We start from the raw sequence: 18,323 nt of genomic DNA, 5'->3' as shown, positions 1-18,323 counted from the left end.
TCGTACAGCTCATCGTTCCATCGTCTGCGGTATTCGCCGTTGCCAATGTTTAGAGGACCATAAATCTTGCGCAAAACCTTTCTCTCGAAAACCCCAAGAGTCGTCTCATCGGATGTTGTCATCGTCCACGCTTCAGCGCCATACATCAGGACTTGAATAATGAGCGACTTATAGAGTTTGATTTTGGTTCGTCGAGAGAGGACTTTACTTTTCAATTGCCTACTCAGTCCAAAGTAGCACCTGTTGGCAAGAGTGATTCTGCGTTGGATTTCAAGGCTGACATTGTTGGTGTTGTTAATGCTGGTTCCCAGATAAACGAAATTATCTACAACTTCAAAGTTATGACTGTCAACAGTGACGAGGGAGCCAAGACGCGAGTGCGCTGACTGTTTGTTTGATGACAGGAGATATTTCGTCTTGTCCTCATTCACCACCAGACCCATACGCTTCGCTTCTTTATCTAGTCTGGAAAACGCAGAACAAACGGCGCGGTTGTTGCTTCCGATGATATCAATATCATCGGCATACGCCAGTAGCTGTACACTCTTGTAGAAGATTGTACCCTCTCTATTTAGTTCTGCAGCTCGTATTATTTTTTCCAGCAATAGATTGAAGAAGTCGCACGATACGGAGAGGTCCTTCCCGATCCTGACGGAGCTTTTGGTGTTGCTCAACGTCAGCTTACATAGCCGTATTAGTTTTGCAGGGATACCAAATTCAGACATCGCGGCATAAAGGCAGCTCCTTTTCGTGCTATCGAAGGCAGCTTTAAAATCGATAAAAAGATGGTGAGTATCGATTCTTCTCTCTCGGGTCTTTTCCAAGATTTGGCGCATGGTGAATATCTGGTCCATTGTAGTATATATGTATTTTCCAGGTCTAAAGCCACACTGATAAGGTCCAATCAGTTCGTTGACGGTGGGCTTTAGTCTTTCACACAATACGCTCGACAAAACCTTATATGCGATATTGAGGAGACTTATACCACGGTAGTTGGCGCAGATTGTGGGGTCTCCCTTTTTATGGATTGGGCAGAGCACACTAAGATTCCAATCGTCAAGCATGCTTTCTTCCGACCATATTCTACAAAGAAGCTGATGCATGCACCTTATCAGTTCTTCGCCGCCCTATTTGAATAGCTCGGCCGGTAATCCATCGGCCCCCGCCGCTTTGTTGTTCTTCAAACGGGTAATTGCTATTCAAATTTCTTCATGGTCGGGTAATGGAACATCTATTCCATCGTCATCGATCTAATCGTTTACATATAGCCAAATGAGATTATCAATTGTCAAATGTGTTGCATTTGTTGTTGTATTACACATATTTCTCTCGCTGTCGGCCATTGTTGTTTACATTTTCATTTGACATTTCTCCTGTTCTTTGCAAAATTATCGATAAACCTAGGAATAACACCGAAAATCTAGTTGTATAAAACGAGATAATTTTATAATCTAGGATTATCCAGGGAACAATTTTGTATGGGAAATCTCGTTTCTTAATTACAGATTATCGAGTTAAGCTCGTAAATGGAGATAATCTCGTTATATGTAAACATAGTATTACATGATTTATGAAATCATATTTTTTGTTCGCCTCCATATGAATATAGGGAATATTCTGCCTAGTTGAAATGATCGATTTATAGAAGGAAATGTATATGAAATTTTACTTATATTGCCAATTCAAGAGTTTGAGTTATGGAGAAATTCTAGTTATAGAAGTTTAAGGTATGGAAGTGCCACTGAAAGCCCACCCCCCAAAGGAATTCAGATTTTAGTCCAGCAGATATGTATATAGTTCGAATCTGGTGTTTACTTCCAAAATAGGGGAAATATTGAGAATTTTTAGGGACTGGCAAAAAACGCTGTCACGACCAATTTAAAAGCAGAATACATACATATCTTTCTGTGTCGCAAACAATAAGTTTCGCCGATTTAATAAGCCTCTCGCCACTAATACCGAGATAGATGTTTGTTTGGATGTTTCTTTTTTACAAGCACTTCGTGTAGCTCATAACGCACAGTGAAATAGAGGCAACTCTGGTTAGTATTCATACAGATAATCTTGATTTTTTATAAAATCCAAATGAAAAAAAAAAATAAAAAAATAAGTATTGCTCATACATAAGTGACTACTACCTTTGAATAAGGAAACAAAAAATGAAAAACTTAAAATTTTGCATACTCAATCATCAACCAAAATTTAGTAATTCAATATGTAAAGGAAAATTAGATGTATTTTACAGATCCTTTTTTGTGCTAAAAGATATGAATCTACTTGCAAAGGAATACATAGAAATTTTACAAATTCAAAATCTACCTGAACAGATTTTGCTTGTTTTCCATTTGCCATTTCCCTATGCACTAGGTGAACATCGTCTTCAGTTTTAATGATATTAACTATTCTCTTGCTACAATAGAAAAAGAAAGAAATATAGAAAGACTTAAGGCTAAATGTACATAAAGTTAGCATATATACATATGTACATATAATAAATATGATACTAGAAAGTTCACTCTTTATGGGCTACTTCGAAAAATATTGTATAATTCAACTGATTATATATACATTTTTAGCTCGATTATACTATTTTGAAATTCAAAATTTGTTTAAGTCTTATATAAAATATAAATATAAACCTCAATACTCATTAACTATCTATAATATAAAAATGATTCGGTTTGATAAGGTTTGTTTAGTCAAAAAAGACCTTTTTTCATGAATTTTTTTAGAAAAAATTATTGCTGTAGGTTTATTTTACTTATTATTATATGAAAGTACAACATTTGAAGGATACTTAAAAAAAAGTTTTATCGAAAAATAGCGAGGAATAACGGATTTATCGTCGATCTCTGCAGGCACCTCGAAAAAAAATTGTTGGGCGGGGACCAGCCTACAGCATCACTGGATCATCCGAAACCAAAAAATCAAAATGCTTTCTTTAGTTTATTAGTTTATCTTTCAATTAACGTCGAGTTTTTTTTATTTTTTCAATTTTTGGTACCATTTTCAAGCCAAAATAACGATTTTAGACGAAAAAATCTACCTATTTGTTGTTGTAAAATTGTTAGTAATTAAAATTTTTGGAAAAACTCGACGTCATTCGATAGATATATATATGTAGAATATTTCGTTTTTTCTGTAGACTGGTCACCGACTTTAAAAATGACATATTTGGGAAAATCGATTCAAAGTTTTGTACACTCAGCGCAGATAGCTGGAGGTACCGTTATTCAACCTGCTGTAACTTCGTTAGTTTTTCTCCGAATGACCTAAAACTTTAACACAATATTCTTGAGATGTTGATGGTTCAGAAAAAAAATTAAAAAAAAAAAATGAAAAACAAAAGTTGTCAAACTATCACCACTCACTTTGCAATTAAAAGCCATCCACCACTCACTTTGCAATTAAAAGCTGTCATCATGCTGCGTAACATAAATCAACCTCGACTTTGCAATAGAACAAGACTGGCTGTGAAGAAGGTAATCAATATCGTCACCGAAGACAAGATTGAGCCAACTATGAAATTTGCTCATTTGCTGCATACTTACATATTCGATTAAAAAAAATCTAAAATAATGTATGTCAATAATATTAAAATTTACCGGCTATAACGTTTTCGTCTTTATGCATAAGAATTTTTTCACTATACTGAAATATTTATTAATTTAATGTATACCTTAGCCACAAAAACGTGTGGTCGGCTCTGCTAGTAAAACATATATATAAAACAAGTCAGGAAAAGCTAAGTTAGATTATTGAACTATAGGATTTCAATTAACTAAATAGAAATAATTTCTTTCAATGATGATATTGACCGATTCAAATTAAGGAACAAAATCATTATAATTGATGTGGATATGGAATTTTAATCCGTGTAATCGATTTTTGTTAGAAGCTGCGAATTTTAGGGAATTCAGAATAGCGTTTTGGGAAGTAAGCATTATTGTGGTTTTAAAAGTTTTGTTTTAAAAATTGAGAAACCGAGCTAAAATATTTTTTTTAATTTTAACATAGAATAACTATATTGTTAATTTGGGGAATTGGAATACAAGATATTTGTATGAATTCATGCCAATATGTGTATATATGTACATGGGAGTGTAGTGCTATTATTATTTACCTTGCAGTTCCATATAAAGGGCACCATGAGCAAATGCAACATAATAGTAGTATTAGAATTGTCAATGCAACTAATGTTGCTAAAAATATGAGCAACCAGAACAGCAATTTATTTTCTGCTTTGTAGAGAGTCTGTGAAGGAGTCAAGTGCTATTTAAATTTATTAACTAAATATCTTTTGCAAATAATTGAATACTTACGTCTGTTGCTGCTGTGTCACTTCCGTTCATTATGGCATATGAACTATTGTGCTGTGATAAACGCTGCTGTATCTGGGATATATCTACAACCGAAGTGCTATCATATAGAACCGTTGCTGTTACAACACTTCTTTTCATTGCATCCGTGTTTCCTCCGGTAATTGTTTTGGCACCTGGTTCGTCCGGTTGTAAAGGTCTAATATCATGTATTATAACTTTTCCTCCCGTTATAGTAGAAAGTGTTTCTTCTGTTTTCTCTTTATTAGGACTTTCACCTGGCACCACAAAGGTCACAGTACGTGTTCGACTTTCTGGTGGATATATACGAATGGCAGTAGTGCTGAATCGCACAGGTACTCCTAAATCATATGCTCGCGCTATTAACAAAAACATGTCCTCATCAATCTGAGATATTGTTTCGCGCCTTCTTCGTGCTTTCGATCGCAATGTGATTCTTTCTCGTACAGTGAGTTCACCAGTTATTTTGTCCAAAGCAAATGTATTTTCGTAATTTCCGTTAACTAATTCATAGCGAATTTCGTTGTTTGGCGATGTTGCATCCTTATCTATGGCATGTACAGTGGCTACAGAGGTGAAGCTTTTTAAGTTTGGAGATAGTATGAATTCGTACAGCTCTTTCTCAAAAATAGGAGTTTCATCATTGACATCTATGATTTTTATAATTAATGGCACTTGAGCACGATTACCCGTGCCGTCATTGTCGCGGGCTTCTACGTATAAATGATATTCGGGCATTACTTCACGATCGAATCCGTGATTATCAGTGGAAACTGTAATTAGTCCTGAGTCTGCGTTTAAATTTAATGAGGTGTTTAAATAGCCCAAAATCGCTGTGTATCGTACACGTCCACCTAAACCAGCCGAGTCTATATCGGTAGCTTTAACCGATACAATTTTAGTTCCGGCAGTCATATTTTCTGGCAGCTCTACAGTATACATAGACTGTTCAAATATGGGCGGATTATCATTAACATCATTTATATACACTGTAACGTTGACAGTGGTTGAAAGGTTTGTAGTTGGTCCCAATTCTTGAGCTAATATTTGAAATTGCACAGAATGGCGTTCTTCATAATCTAAAAGAATATTATCTCGTACGCGAATGAGGAATGAAGTACTTCGTTCAGCAACATTCGGCGAAATTTCAAATGTACCGTTATTATTGAGTAATGTCAATGAAAATACTCCATTTTTACCGGTATCATCGTCATAAACACGTGACAAATATGGATCGACAAATGTAAGAGCAGTACCTTGCGGGGTGTTTTCATCAATTCTTGAAACATAGCTGGAAAATTGTACGAAATATAAAGGTAACTTATAAAACTTATAAAAATTGCGAGAGTATAAAATGTTCGGTCACAACCGAACTTAGCCCTTCCTTACTTTTTTTGGCAACAAATCGTCTTACAAACAATACGTGAACAAATAAAATTGACGTCTTTGGAGTGAAGATCAACCAGACGCATTGCATAAGTTACACACAGCGAATATCGCAATCGATTTATTGAAAAGCAAGTTTGTTGAACGAAATGGCCCAGTCAATTGGCCGCTTCGATGCCGCGTGCGATTTAACGCTGTTAGACTATTTCCTGTGGGGCTACGTCAAGTCTATTGTCTATGCCAACAAGCCAGCGACGATTAATGAACTTCGTACGAATATCGAACGGGAAATTGCAGCAGTATCGGCCGATTTATGTTTGAAAACCGTCGAAAATTGGGTTCAGCGTTTGGACTTCTGCAAGCGTGCTCGTGATGGCCATCTAAAAGAAATCGGGATCCATTCATAATGGCATCAAATGTACAGGAATAAATAATTTCATTTATATCCCAAACATTTTTTGTTTTATTTCAATTATATTTTGTAGCGTCTTATTGTAAAACCCTTTACATACACGGTACAAACCATCAGTTTTTGCTGCTTCCGATTTGGGTCTCCTCGTCCAGATTGGGGATATTTCTTCAATCAGTATGTCAAACTGTTGTTGTGTAGTAATTGTGTTTATTGTCTATATATTTAAGAAAAAACTTCAACTGCAAATTTTTTAACGGATTGAGTTGTGATCGATAAGACCGAATTTCAGAACCTCAATGCTATGTTTGGTTCTAAGCCGTAATAGTGGCAATTGTAAGGAAACTGAGAGAATATACAAGTTATAGAATAAGTTGAGAGTAATAATCTTTAGATTTAAGCACAGTATTAAGTAATATATCCATTATATTAGTGCGGGTATGGATTGATATCATAAATGTTTGGTACTGAACCATTGTCTATTTTAAATATACTCGCTGTGTGTATCAATTTAATGTTTGTTAAAACGTTTATCATATATACATATGTATGTGTTTATACTTACTGATCATTCTCGAAATAAGGTGCAGAATTTGTCCGTTCTGGTAAAAATAATGCCAATTGTACGGTTGAAGCCATGGCTGGGGGTTCTTCTCGTCCAACTTTAACTTCTTCAGCAATCACTGTGAGTAAAACTGGATCTCCCACGTGAGTTATAGCTGCAATTTCTTCCAGCGGTCGCATCAAAAATATTTCACCTAAACAACATTAATTATATAAATTTAAATAATGTTATTAGGGACGCAGACAGATATATAGTTACAATATATACATATCAATCAGCCTGATACGGCACACTTCCAGAGGTCTGTCAGTCCATTTGACCGTGCAAAAGATAACTTGCTATCTTGTATATTTTTATTAAACTCAGTATAAGCCAAGTAGTAGGTGAATAGGGATAATCTTTAAATTTAACTATAACAAGGATAAGGTTAATAACTACCCTAAATCGACTATCTTCTATGGAACACATTCTAGTATTTTTCGCTTAATCACATATCGAAAATTTCGTTCAATTAAACTGGGAATCAATTAACAGATACTCGCTTATTTGAACAATTTGTTCAATTAAAACAGTCCCGTTTAAATGAACAGTTTGTTCAATTACAGGAATAACACTTAATTGGACCACCTAGTGAATGAAATAGTGCAATATTAAAATATTATCCAAAATTATCAAATCGAACCGAGTAAAATTTCAAGAGGTAGACACTTAGGAAGATTCGCCCATCACGTCACGGGTTTAACTCATATTTCGAAGCCAGTGGACACAATTTGTCGAAAAGTTTTGAAGCAATTCTATTAAAATTTTCTACACATCTTTATTACAACTAATTTTTTGAACGAATTTGACCACAAAAGTTATTTTTTTTTTTGTTCAAACCTGTCGAAAATTCGAATTTCATTATTTCTTATTTTTCTTGTTCATTAACAAGAGTTATTAATGCACTATCGACATATTTCTTGGTTTGTTGATTTGGATGAACAAATAATGAGTTATCCTGTCCACGGCAAGAACATGACATGGGAGATGAGGTATCAACGGCTAAGCTTTCGGTATTTGAAAATAAAAAGTTCACAAAATACTGCATAAATATATATCATTGATATGCAGTTTAGTTTAAATGATTGTTATATTAAAAAAAGTAAAAATACTCATGTTTCTAACCCCTGAAACTCACATAACCTCTTAAGGGTTAGATGTAGATTTTAAAAAAATAATTTTTTTGTTTTTCGCATTTTCGTTAAGTGTAATATCTTAAAATTATTCTCTGAAAATTGATCTGATAAATACTTTTCGAGTTACTCAACAAAGAACAAAGAGTGGTCCGGCACTCCAACACGCTTGTGTGAAACTGTTTATTTTTTCCGGAAAATCTGGAAAAAAATCCCCGAGGCCACAATTTTGTTAATTTTTGTAAAAAAGAGACAAGCTTGGATCCGGCCCAAGATAAACTATTTATAAAACTAATATTTCCTACCAGATTGATTTTAGATGAATCTACAAGGATTTATGATTGTCCATATGTATGTACACATATATGTCATATTATTATTATTATTAGAAACGATTCTTCTCTACATGATTCAAGCAGCTCACGATTTCCGGTTTTAGACCAAGTATCCTCTGGGTAGCTAACAAACATCCGTTTGAAGGTGAGCTAAAGTGAGAAGGCGAACCCGCTTCTGGGGTTGTGTGTAGGGTTTGGGACTCACCACATAAAAACGAAATACCAATGAAAAATCGAAGAAAGCCTCGGATGAGACACCTCCTTTTTGATGACGAAAACTGCAAACGTTTAAGGATAATGATTTAAGGGATGCACCTGGAATGTCCGGACCCTTAATTGGGAAGGTGCCTCTGACCAGCTGGTTAATGTCTTCATACGACTAAAGGCTGATATCACTGCCATTTAAGAAGTGCGATGGACGGGACAACTACGGAAGAAGGTGGGTCCTTGCGACATCTACTACAGCGGCCATATAAAGGAGCGCAATTTTGGTGTTGGATTTGTGGTGGGAGAGAGACTCCGTCACCGAGTTCTGGCATTCACCCCGGTGGATGAACGTCTAGCCACAATCCGCATATCAAGCGAGGCTCTTTAAAATATCGCTTATTTGCGCCCACGCTCCAACGGAAGAGAAGGACGATGTGACCAAAGATACTTTCTATGAGCGCCTAGAACGAAGCTATGAGCGCTGCCCCTGCCACGATGTCCAAAATTCGGCGATTTTAACGCCAGGGTAGGTAAAAAGAGGTGTCTTTGGCACAACAGTCGGAAAATTCAGCATCCATAACGAAACATCGCCAAATGGCTTGAAGCTGATCGACTTCGCTGGGGCCCAAAATATAGTTGTCTGTAGTACTTCATTCCAGCACAAGAAAATTTATCAAGCAACGTGGCTGTCCCCTGATCGAAACACGCGCAATCAAATCGATCACGTTGTGATAGGCGGAAGGCATGTCTCTTGTGTTTTAAACGTGCGTACGCTCCGAGGACCAAATATTGACTCGGACCATTATCTAGTAGCAGCACAGATACGCACTCACCACAGTGCATCAAAGATCTCCCGTCAACAAACACAAGGAAGGTTTGACGTCGAAAATTTGCAATCACAACAGACAGCCGAACGATTTTCTACTCGACTTGCACTCCTGCTCTCTGAGAGCACTCATTAGCATCTCGATATAAGAGAGCTGTGGAACGGCATGTCAAACTCACTGCATACCGCTGCAGCCGAAACAATTGGTCTTCGGCAACGACAAAAAACTCGTTGGTACGATGAGAATTGCCATTCCGCAGTGGAGAGAAAACAGACTGCCTACCTCGCAACGTTGCAATCGACCACAACACGTTCAGTCGAGAACTGAAGAGGGAAGCGAGACGCATTTGCAGAGGTAAAAAGAAAGAGGCCGAAAAGCGTGAGTATGAAAATCATGAAAAGCTGGGCGACATGGGTAACGCTCAACAATTTTATGAAAATATGAGGCGATTTACAGAAGGTTTCAAGACCGTACAACACCAGGAGATGGCGAACCCGATTCCCAAATCGATGACGATGGAATAGATGTTTCATTACCCTACCATGAAGAAATTCGAATAGCAATTACCCGCTTGAAGAACAACAAAGCGGCGAGGGCCGATGGATTACCGGCCGAGCTATTCAAATACGGCGGCTAAGAAATGATAAGGTGCATGCATCAGCATCTTTGTAGAATATGGTCAGAAGAAAGCATGCCTGACGATTGGAATCTCAGTGTGCTCTGCCCAATCCATAAAAAGGGAGATCCCACAATCTGTGCCAATTACCGTGGGATAAGCCTCCTAAATATCGCCTATAAGGTTCAATCGAGCGTACTGTGTGAAAGACTAAAGCCCACCGTCAACAAACTGATTGGACCTTATCAGTGTGGCTTTAGACCTGGAAAATCCACAACTGACCAGATATTCACCATGCGAAAAATATTGGAGAAGACCCGTGAAAAGAGGATCGGCACACACCACCTTTTTGTCGATTTTCGACAGCACGAAAATAGCGGCCTTTATGCCGCGATGTCTGAATTTGGTATCCCCGCAAAACTAATACGGCTGTGTAAGTTGACGTTGAGTAACACCAAAAGCTCCGTCATGATTGGGAAGGACCTCTCCGAGCCGTTCGATACCAAACGAGGTTTCAGACAAGGTGACTCACTATCGTGTAACTTCTTTAACTTCATGCTGGAAAAAATTATACGAGCTGCAGAGCTAAATAGAGAAGGTATAATCTTCTATAAGAGTGTACAGCTGCTGGCATACGACGATGATATGGAAACTATACAAGTCGCTTATCATTCCCGTTCTGCTTTATGATGCAGAAGCTTGGACTATATCAACATCAGATGAGATGACACTAGGAGTTTTCGAGGGGAAAATTTTGCACAATATTTATGGTCCTCAGAACATTGGCAACGGCGAATACCGCAGACGATGGAACGATGAGCTGTACGAGTTATACGACGACATTGACTTAGTTCAGCGAATAAAAAGACAGCGGCTACGCTGGCTAGGTCATATTGTCCGAATGGACGAAAACACTCCAGCTCTGAAAGTGTTCGATGCAGTACCCGCCGGAGGAAGGAGAAGGCCTCCACTCCGTTGGGGGGACCAGGTGGAGAGCGACCTGGGTACACTTGGAATCTCCGAACCGAAGGCGTCGAACTGCGAGGGAAAGAGAGGTGTGGCGCGCTATCATCGATTCGGCTATAACCGGCTATACATACATAATATCATAAAAGAAATGCAATCAATTCATGCGAAGCAATTATATCCCGCCTTAAAAATTGCGAGTGTTGGATTACATTCGAGCTTAGTTCTTCCTTACTTGTTTGTATTATTCTTATTATCTTCTTACCACTAGTCTCGTTAATATCAAAAAAGGAAGTAAATGGATTTCCTTCTGATACAAGGCCATATCGAACTTCACGAGGACTTCCTTTGTCACCATCTTCGGCATGCACTTGTAGTATCTGTAATATAGTTAAATAAGTTGGTTAGAACCATGTAGATTTAATTAAGGTTTCTCGATTCTTAATGTGTTATATTAATAAAATTAAATAAATAAATTACGAGAGTATAAAATGTTCAGTTACACCCGAACTTAGGAATTAAAACTCGTAATTTTTTACGAAAATTACGTAATTTTCTTTTGGTTTGATAATGTTTTGGAAATTTAATTTGATTTTAAATAATGTATATAAATATAATATTATATGAACTTAAAAAGTGATGAAAATTTCCTTTGTGAATTAAATTAGATCAAGTGCTAGATGCCCTAGTGTCATTACTATCTCAGTAAGATTTACAAAGAAAACATTTTCACTATAAAATAAAACAACTCTTTCATTCAATCGACGATATTTCAATAAAATATATATATATTTTTTATACATATTTCTTTATTTATTGAATCTGCTTTGTTTAAAGCCTAACAATAAGTAATAAAATCTTAAATCTATTTACAACTTAAAAAGCTCAGGAATGTGGTTGAGTTGTTTTGGTAGAACGGTGCTCTCTAATAGGCTGGTAGATCTTTTCTTTTTAAACGTGTGTGATTGTAGGAATGTACCAAAGCATTAGCCAAAGGGTTTGGATGTTCACGAAGTTTAGAAATATATTTCTTTCTACTGTCATCTATCTCCTTCTTTACCATAGGAATATCAAGATCTTTATGGATATTTTCGTTACGGATGTACCATGGTGAACCCGTGATTGTTCTAAGCATTTTAGATTGGAATCTCAGAATTATATCAATGTTGGTTGCACAGGTCGTACCCCACAGTTGAATACCATACATCCAAATCGGCTTTATGATTGCATTGAATAACAGGACTTTGTTGTTTAGGCTAAGTTTAGAATTTTTGTTTAAAAGCCAATTTTAATTGGCTGCTTTTAACTTCATGCATGTTATTTTACTCGCTATATGTTTCCGCCACGTGAGCCTTCGATCCAGGTGAATCCCAAGATAAGTTACTTCATTCGCTTGGGGTACTAGCACATTGTTTATTTTAACTGTCCGGCATGTTTCCGATCTTAGCGAGAATGTAACATGCTTGCATTTTTGCTCGTTAATATTTATACGCCAGTTGGCTAGCCATTCTTCGGCACAAGTTAAGTGCTCTTCTAATACTCTTGATGCTCTTATGGGGCATTTGTTACGGCTTATTAGGGCTGTGTCATCCGCAAAAGTTGATGTCAATACGTTAATAGCTAATATTGGAATGTCTGCTGTATATATTATTTACAGAGTAGGGCCTAATACACTGCCTTGAGGTACACCAGCCCTTATTGCTCGTTCTTCTGATATGAAATCTGATACTTTAACTTATAGGCATGTTGGAATCTACTGTTGGCTTAAAAGACTTTTGGGCTTTCCAAAGGGAGTTTTTCTTGCTAGAATTTGGACACAGGTGCTTTATATAATTTTCAGTATTGTATTCTTCATCGCGTTTAAGTGCTTTTTTTAACTTACGTACAGCCGATTTCAGTTGGCGCAGAGTTGAAGGGGAACGACTTAACTGCCATTCACGTCTGACTTGCCTTTTCTCATTTACAAGCTTTTCTATATCATTATTAGATATGTTTCTAAAAACCTTAATGTTTCTTTTAGGTGTTGCCAAGACAGCTGCATTAGTTATTACATCATTGAATTCCATTATGCTTTTGTCAATATCTCTTCCTGTATTTATTTTTAAATCGATATTAATGTGGCTACTGATATATTTTCTATATTTCAACCAGTTAGTTTTAAAAGATGTTAGAGATACTGTTGACGCCGCCCCCGCCTAATTTCACTGCCACGTCTGTGTCGGAAGAGCGATCACTACTTCGAAGCTTTTTCGAAGTCTTAATTCGAATATTTGAAGTTGCGCTCTTGCCTTTTTGCTTTTTCTTAACTACTTCCTTTGCGACATCTCAACCGATCCAGACGTGGTAAGTGAAATTCCAATATATTAAATAAAATTATAATTATTATAAGAAAATTTGTTCTTCTTTTTTTGGAATACTTTGTGTGGAATAAATTGCGCCCTCTATTTTCCCACGGCCAACCACAAATACGAAACGAAGCACACCGTACTCCACCAACTGAGCTAACATTGGTCCTTCGAGCCGGATAACAGGTAACAAGTTGAATTTTTTAAAGTAAAAAGTGCATTGATTCGCCTGAATTAGTAACACGCAAGGTTACAGCCAAACATATTTTGGACTTGTGCTCTGCAAGCTATAAGGCAATAAATTAGTAAATTTGTACATAATTTATGTATGTACAAAACTAATTGTGCGGTGTGAAGTAGAGACCGAAACTTATTTTTGGCGCTCTACCAACAAAAACTCGCACACTGCAGGTTGTATTGTACTTCGTTTAAGTACAACAATAAATACACCTCGCCTTGCACTCGTCATTTAAGTCACTTTATATATTCTAACAATATCTGTTATTCGAAATTTAATTTTCTTGGACGCCAAACAACGTCTGGAGCGTCAACAAATCTCTCTCGGTTTTCGTCTTGCTAATTTGAGTCTAGTCGCTCAACTCTGCCTTTCCATATATTGCTCGAATAGCAATAAAGGCAAGCAGCAATACAGTAGCTGCAGTAACGCTCTCGTTACAAATCTCTCTCGGTCCTTTTGTGTAGTTAATTTGAGTCTAGTCGCTCAAATCTGCCTTTTCATATTGTTCGAATAGCAATATAGGCAAGCAGCAATACCGCAGCTGTAGTTACGCGAGTGATAAGTGAAAAGTAAAACAAAAAAAAGAACAAAAAGCACATAGCCCAAACAGCGTTGAAGTGAGCGACGCAATCAAAGGCAAAGCAGCGCAGCAGCCATCACAGAAGGCCGGCAGCAAAGGCAGAGCAGCAAAGGCAGGCAGAGCCAAAGGACAGCAACAAAAGGGACATTGCATTAGTGCGGAGATAACCCCATAAGCCAAAGTGCAAGTGATAGAATTAAAATAAGTACTTGTGAATTTTATTTGTAATTTGCTTTAAATAAAGAGTGACTAAACACACATCAATCTTTGTTTGTGTATTTATACGAACACTAGGCGTGCAAGTGTATTGGGATGATTACCCAGCAAGCACTTTCCAAACAAATTTGAGCGCAACTCATTGATATCAACGACTTAGCACATATCAATTTTTGTTCGTGTATCTATTCGAAGACTAGACGTGCAAGTGCATTGGTACGATTACCCAGCAAGCACTTTGAAAAATAAATTTTCACGAAACTTGAACTTGGCTTTTATTAAATTTATATTTTTTTTATTTCGAAAGATTTGTACGCTTCACAACTAAACAACGCGTTAATTCAGTTTGCAGTTTTCCGTGATTGGTGCTGTAACTCTTAAACTTATTGCAACATATTTGCAATTTTTTTCAAATTTAAATCAAATTTTAAAGTTTTAGAAACGATTTTGCGCAACATATTTGCAGTTTCGGTTAAATTGTCAAATACAATGGAATCCATCAAGGCCTTTATCAGAGCTGCAGACGCTATACTGGAGTTTGAGGAGTCTTTTGCTCCAACTGCAAACAACCAAAGTGCCTACTCTCTTGAAGTACAACAAGCCGAACTGAAATCTCTGTGGGCAGAGGTAAAGTCGGAATACAAGTTGTGTTTGCCAAAGGTGGATGCTTCCGATACAAAAACAGTTGAGGACATAAAACTTAAATATACCAACAGTTACCACTCATATGTGTGTTGTGCGGCCTTGATGGGCGAACACATGCACAACCTCACGGGGTTCAACCAAAGCCCAAGTTCAAAATCTACAATAATTCAACCTGAACGGTTGCAACAAACGGCAGAACCCGTGAGGTATTCCCTCAACTTACCGCCATGTGATACAGAAATATTTCATGGCGATGTGTTGCAATGGCCCTCATTTAGGGATCTATTTGCCGCAATTTATGGGAACAACTCGAGGTTATCCCCAGTCGAAAAGTTATTCCACCTGAATCAAAAAACCCGAGGTGAGGCGAAAGCTATCGTTTCGAAAGCGCCTCTGACGAATGATGGATTCGCATTGGCTTGGAATAATTTGTTGTGTAGATATGAAAACAAGCGAGTTCTTGTCAATACACAATTAAATTTATTATTCAAGCTTCCGCACATTTCAACTGAATCTGAGGCCGAACTCAGAAATTTACAGCGGGAGATAAATAGATGCATTTCAGCTTTACAAATACATGGCATCAATATAGATAGCTGGGATGCCTTATTTACGTATTTGTGTTCTATCCGATTGCCTGACTATACACTGTCGCTTTGGGAACAATCTCTGGATTCGGATTCAGAGATCCCAAAATGGGTTGAGTTGGACAAATTTCTAACCAAACGGGTTAAAACGCTAGAGAGAGTATCAAACCTCAAAGGCGAGTCGAGTACTCCACCCAAAGTTAAGTCGGCTGATGGTGAAGGTCGGACACCAACCTTGCAATCAAGGACAGGGTCCAAACCCATAAATTCCCATCACGTCAAGACAAACAGTCTTAAATGTAAACTTTGCTCATCTCAAGCGCACATTTTAAAAACTTGTCAAAGATTTATAGAGATGCAGCCTAACGCAAGGTTAAATGCGGTCAGAACGTCTGCTTAAACTGTTTATCGGACACACATGAAGTCAAAGATTGTAAATGCATGTTCAATTGTGCTAAATGCAAACAGAGACATCACACTATGATTCACCGGGATCAGAGTGAAGAAATAGCTCAGTCACCCTCCAGCACAGACCCTACTGAGATTTCCACTAAATCTCATATGGCCTCCATTAAGGCCAATGTATCAAATGTGCCGATCAGTCAAAGCATGCTCTTAGGTACAGCTATGGTGACTATATGTCACAACGACAACACCTTCACTGTCAGAGCCCTGATCGATTCGGGATCTGAAGAAACCTTCATTACCAACAGTCTGCAGAAACGCTTAAATCTGACAAGCAGGAAGGTCAGCGCACGAGTTTCGGGATTGAATAATACCGTGTCGGGACGAGTTCAAACGGTATGTCCAATCACGACTGGCTCGCCCCGTAACAAAGGTTTAAAATTAGAAGCGGAAGCGTTGGTACTACCAAAACTGACTGGACTGCTTCCTTCCAGATCAATCAACCCTTCAATTGTTAAAAGGTTACCCAATATCCCCTTAGCGGATAATAATTTCCATACGAGTCAAAAGGTTGACTTGTTGATCGGAGGGGATATCTACTCGAAAATCATATTAAACGGGGTAAAATCAAAGATCTTCGGTTCCCTCATTGCCCAACGTACAGTGTTCGGCTGGATTTTAACAGGTTCTGTTCCCTCCGAAGAAACAAAGAATAAACCGACTTACGTTACATATTTCAACGAGGTATCTTTAGATAATCAGCTTTCCAAATTCCAGGAACTAGAAGAAATACCTAAAAAACCATTTTTCACTGTAGAAGAACAATATTGTGACAGGTTATATTCAAAAACAACCATTAGAAACAGCGAAGCGCGTTACATTGTTTCACTCCCATTCAAAGTTATTCCAGCAGAAACTACTTTTGGAGCATCTCGTCATATTGCACTGAAACAGAAACGAAAGAAATGGAAACATTCCCAACAGAACGTCCAAGTAAACGACCTAGTGGTAGTTCGTGATAAAAATTTACCTCCAAATGAATGGAGATTGGGCAGGATCACCAAAATATATCCAGGGATGGACCAACGAGTTCGAGTTGTGGACATCAAAACACAACGCGGCTTAATTTGTAAGCCTATCACAAAAAATGTCATTTTACCCAATCAATGTTAACTTTTTCTATACATTCACACCTTAATAATTTTCTTTTCATTCAAGAAATTATTCAAAATGACGACCATCAATTGCCCTTTATGCATAGAAAGTCACCTTCTTCGCTGGTGCCCAAAATTTCGCCAGATGTCCCCAGAAATTAGGCTGAGGACAACCTTAATATACCGCTACTGCAGCAACTGCCTTGCCTCGAACCACTCAAAGGCTGAGTGCGACAGTGTAATACGCTGTAAACATTGCGGCAGCCCTCACCATACAATGCTCCATGGCATTAGTTCAGATGCTGAAGAACTAGACGAGGATGTCGTAGACTTAACATGGGCACAACAAGTCGAGCTAGAGGCATCGGAAATGGAAGAGGAAACCATCGCTACGGCGGATTCGATACCTTCTCAACCATGTCAACCGACGTCATCAGTCATGCAACCAAGGGAAAGCTCTGATCAACGATGCCTCTCCCGCATACCACACGCCCAGGATCGAGCCAGACTCGATTCGTCTCGCCGACTTCGGCGTGCTGGTAACTTCTATTCGGATTGGCGGCATGATAACGATCGACTGAGACTCGATTCGTCTCAGCGACATTACCCGGACCCCCGTCCGAAGATAAGGTGTTTACGAGGTGCTCGACGTCAAGCAGACGCACGCCGTATCATCAAGGATAGGCACGCAACACTACCTTGGCAGCAAAAAATAGCGCTTTCACCGACCGCCTTAATCAAGATACGCACTGCAACCAGGTTTATCACAGTGCGAGCCATGACGCTGGGATATGTAATATCCGGCGTCGTATAATACGGCCCAATAAAATGCACTGGCTACCTACGCCTCTGACATTTACCATTTACCCAGGATCGAGTCAGACTCGAGTCGTCTCACCGACCTCGGAATGTGGTAATTTCTACGCAGTTTGGTGGCATGGCAATGACCGTCTAAGACTCCATTTGTCTCAGCGGCATTTCCCGGACCGAACCAGACTCGATTCGTCTCGTCGGCCACCCCATCTGCAAGAAATGCATGCAGTAATACTGCAAGGCGGGCGGAATGTTGACGCCGCCCCCGCCTAATTTCACTGCCACGTCTGTGTCGGAAGAGCGATCACTACTTCGAAGCTTTTTCGAAGTCTTAATTCGAATATTTGAAGTTGCGCTCTTGCCTTTTTGCTTTTTCTTAACTACTTCCTTTGCGACATCTCAACCGATCCAGACGTGGTAAGTGAAATTCCAATATATTAAATAAAATTATAATTATTATAAGAAAATTTGTTCTTCTTTTTTTGGATTACTTTGTGTGGAATAAATTGCGCCCTCT

At 38.2% G+C, this 18,323-nt stretch overlaps 2 protein-coding genes across 9 annotated transcripts in view; one reads left to right on the top strand and one right to left on the bottom strand.

The window, feature by feature from the left end:
* The window catches only part of LOC105220320 (cadherin-86C), a 98,341-nt gene that overhangs the window by 25,155 nt on the left and 54,863 nt on the right, over window positions 1–18,323 (bottom strand). For 4 of the 8 annotated variants that reach the window (XM_054234178.1, XM_054234249.1, XM_054234112.1 and 1 more), the window contains 5 exons: window positions 11,089–11,203; window positions 6,701–6,893; window positions 4,323–5,631; window positions 4,124–4,272; window positions 2,320–2,410 (listed from right to left, as the gene is read on the bottom strand). In XM_054234178.1, coding sequence (XP_054090153.1) covers window positions 2,320–2,410; window positions 4,124–4,272; window positions 4,323–5,631; window positions 6,701–6,893; window positions 11,089–11,203 — 1,857 coding nt within the window. The remainder of the gene's footprint in view (window positions 1–2,319; window positions 2,411–4,123; window positions 4,273–4,322; window positions 5,632–6,700; window positions 6,894–11,088; window positions 11,204–18,323) is intronic. The other 4 variants (XM_054234205.1, XM_054234145.1, XR_008471919.1 and 1 more) reach the window with 3 other exon arrangements.
* Window positions 13,181–18,025, top strand: LOC128922741 (uncharacterized). The gene is made up of 2 exons (XM_054234352.1): window positions 13,181–13,354; window positions 17,058–18,025. Exon 2 carries the CDS (start codon window positions 17,070–17,072, stop codon window positions 17,805–17,807), a length of 738 nt encoding a protein of 245 aa, XP_054090327.1. The 5' UTR covers window positions 13,181–13,354; window positions 17,058–17,069; the 3' UTR covers window positions 17,808–18,025.

The sequence above is a fragment of the Zeugodacus cucurbitae genome, chromosome 2 (genome assembly GCF_028554725.1).
Source record: "Zeugodacus cucurbitae isolate PBARC_wt_2022May chromosome 2, idZeuCucr1.2, whole genome shotgun sequence".
Taxonomy (NCBI): Eukaryota; Metazoa; Arthropoda; class Insecta; order Diptera; family Tephritidae; genus Zeugodacus; species Zeugodacus cucurbitae.
This window is presented reverse-complemented; position numbering and strand designations above follow the sequence as displayed.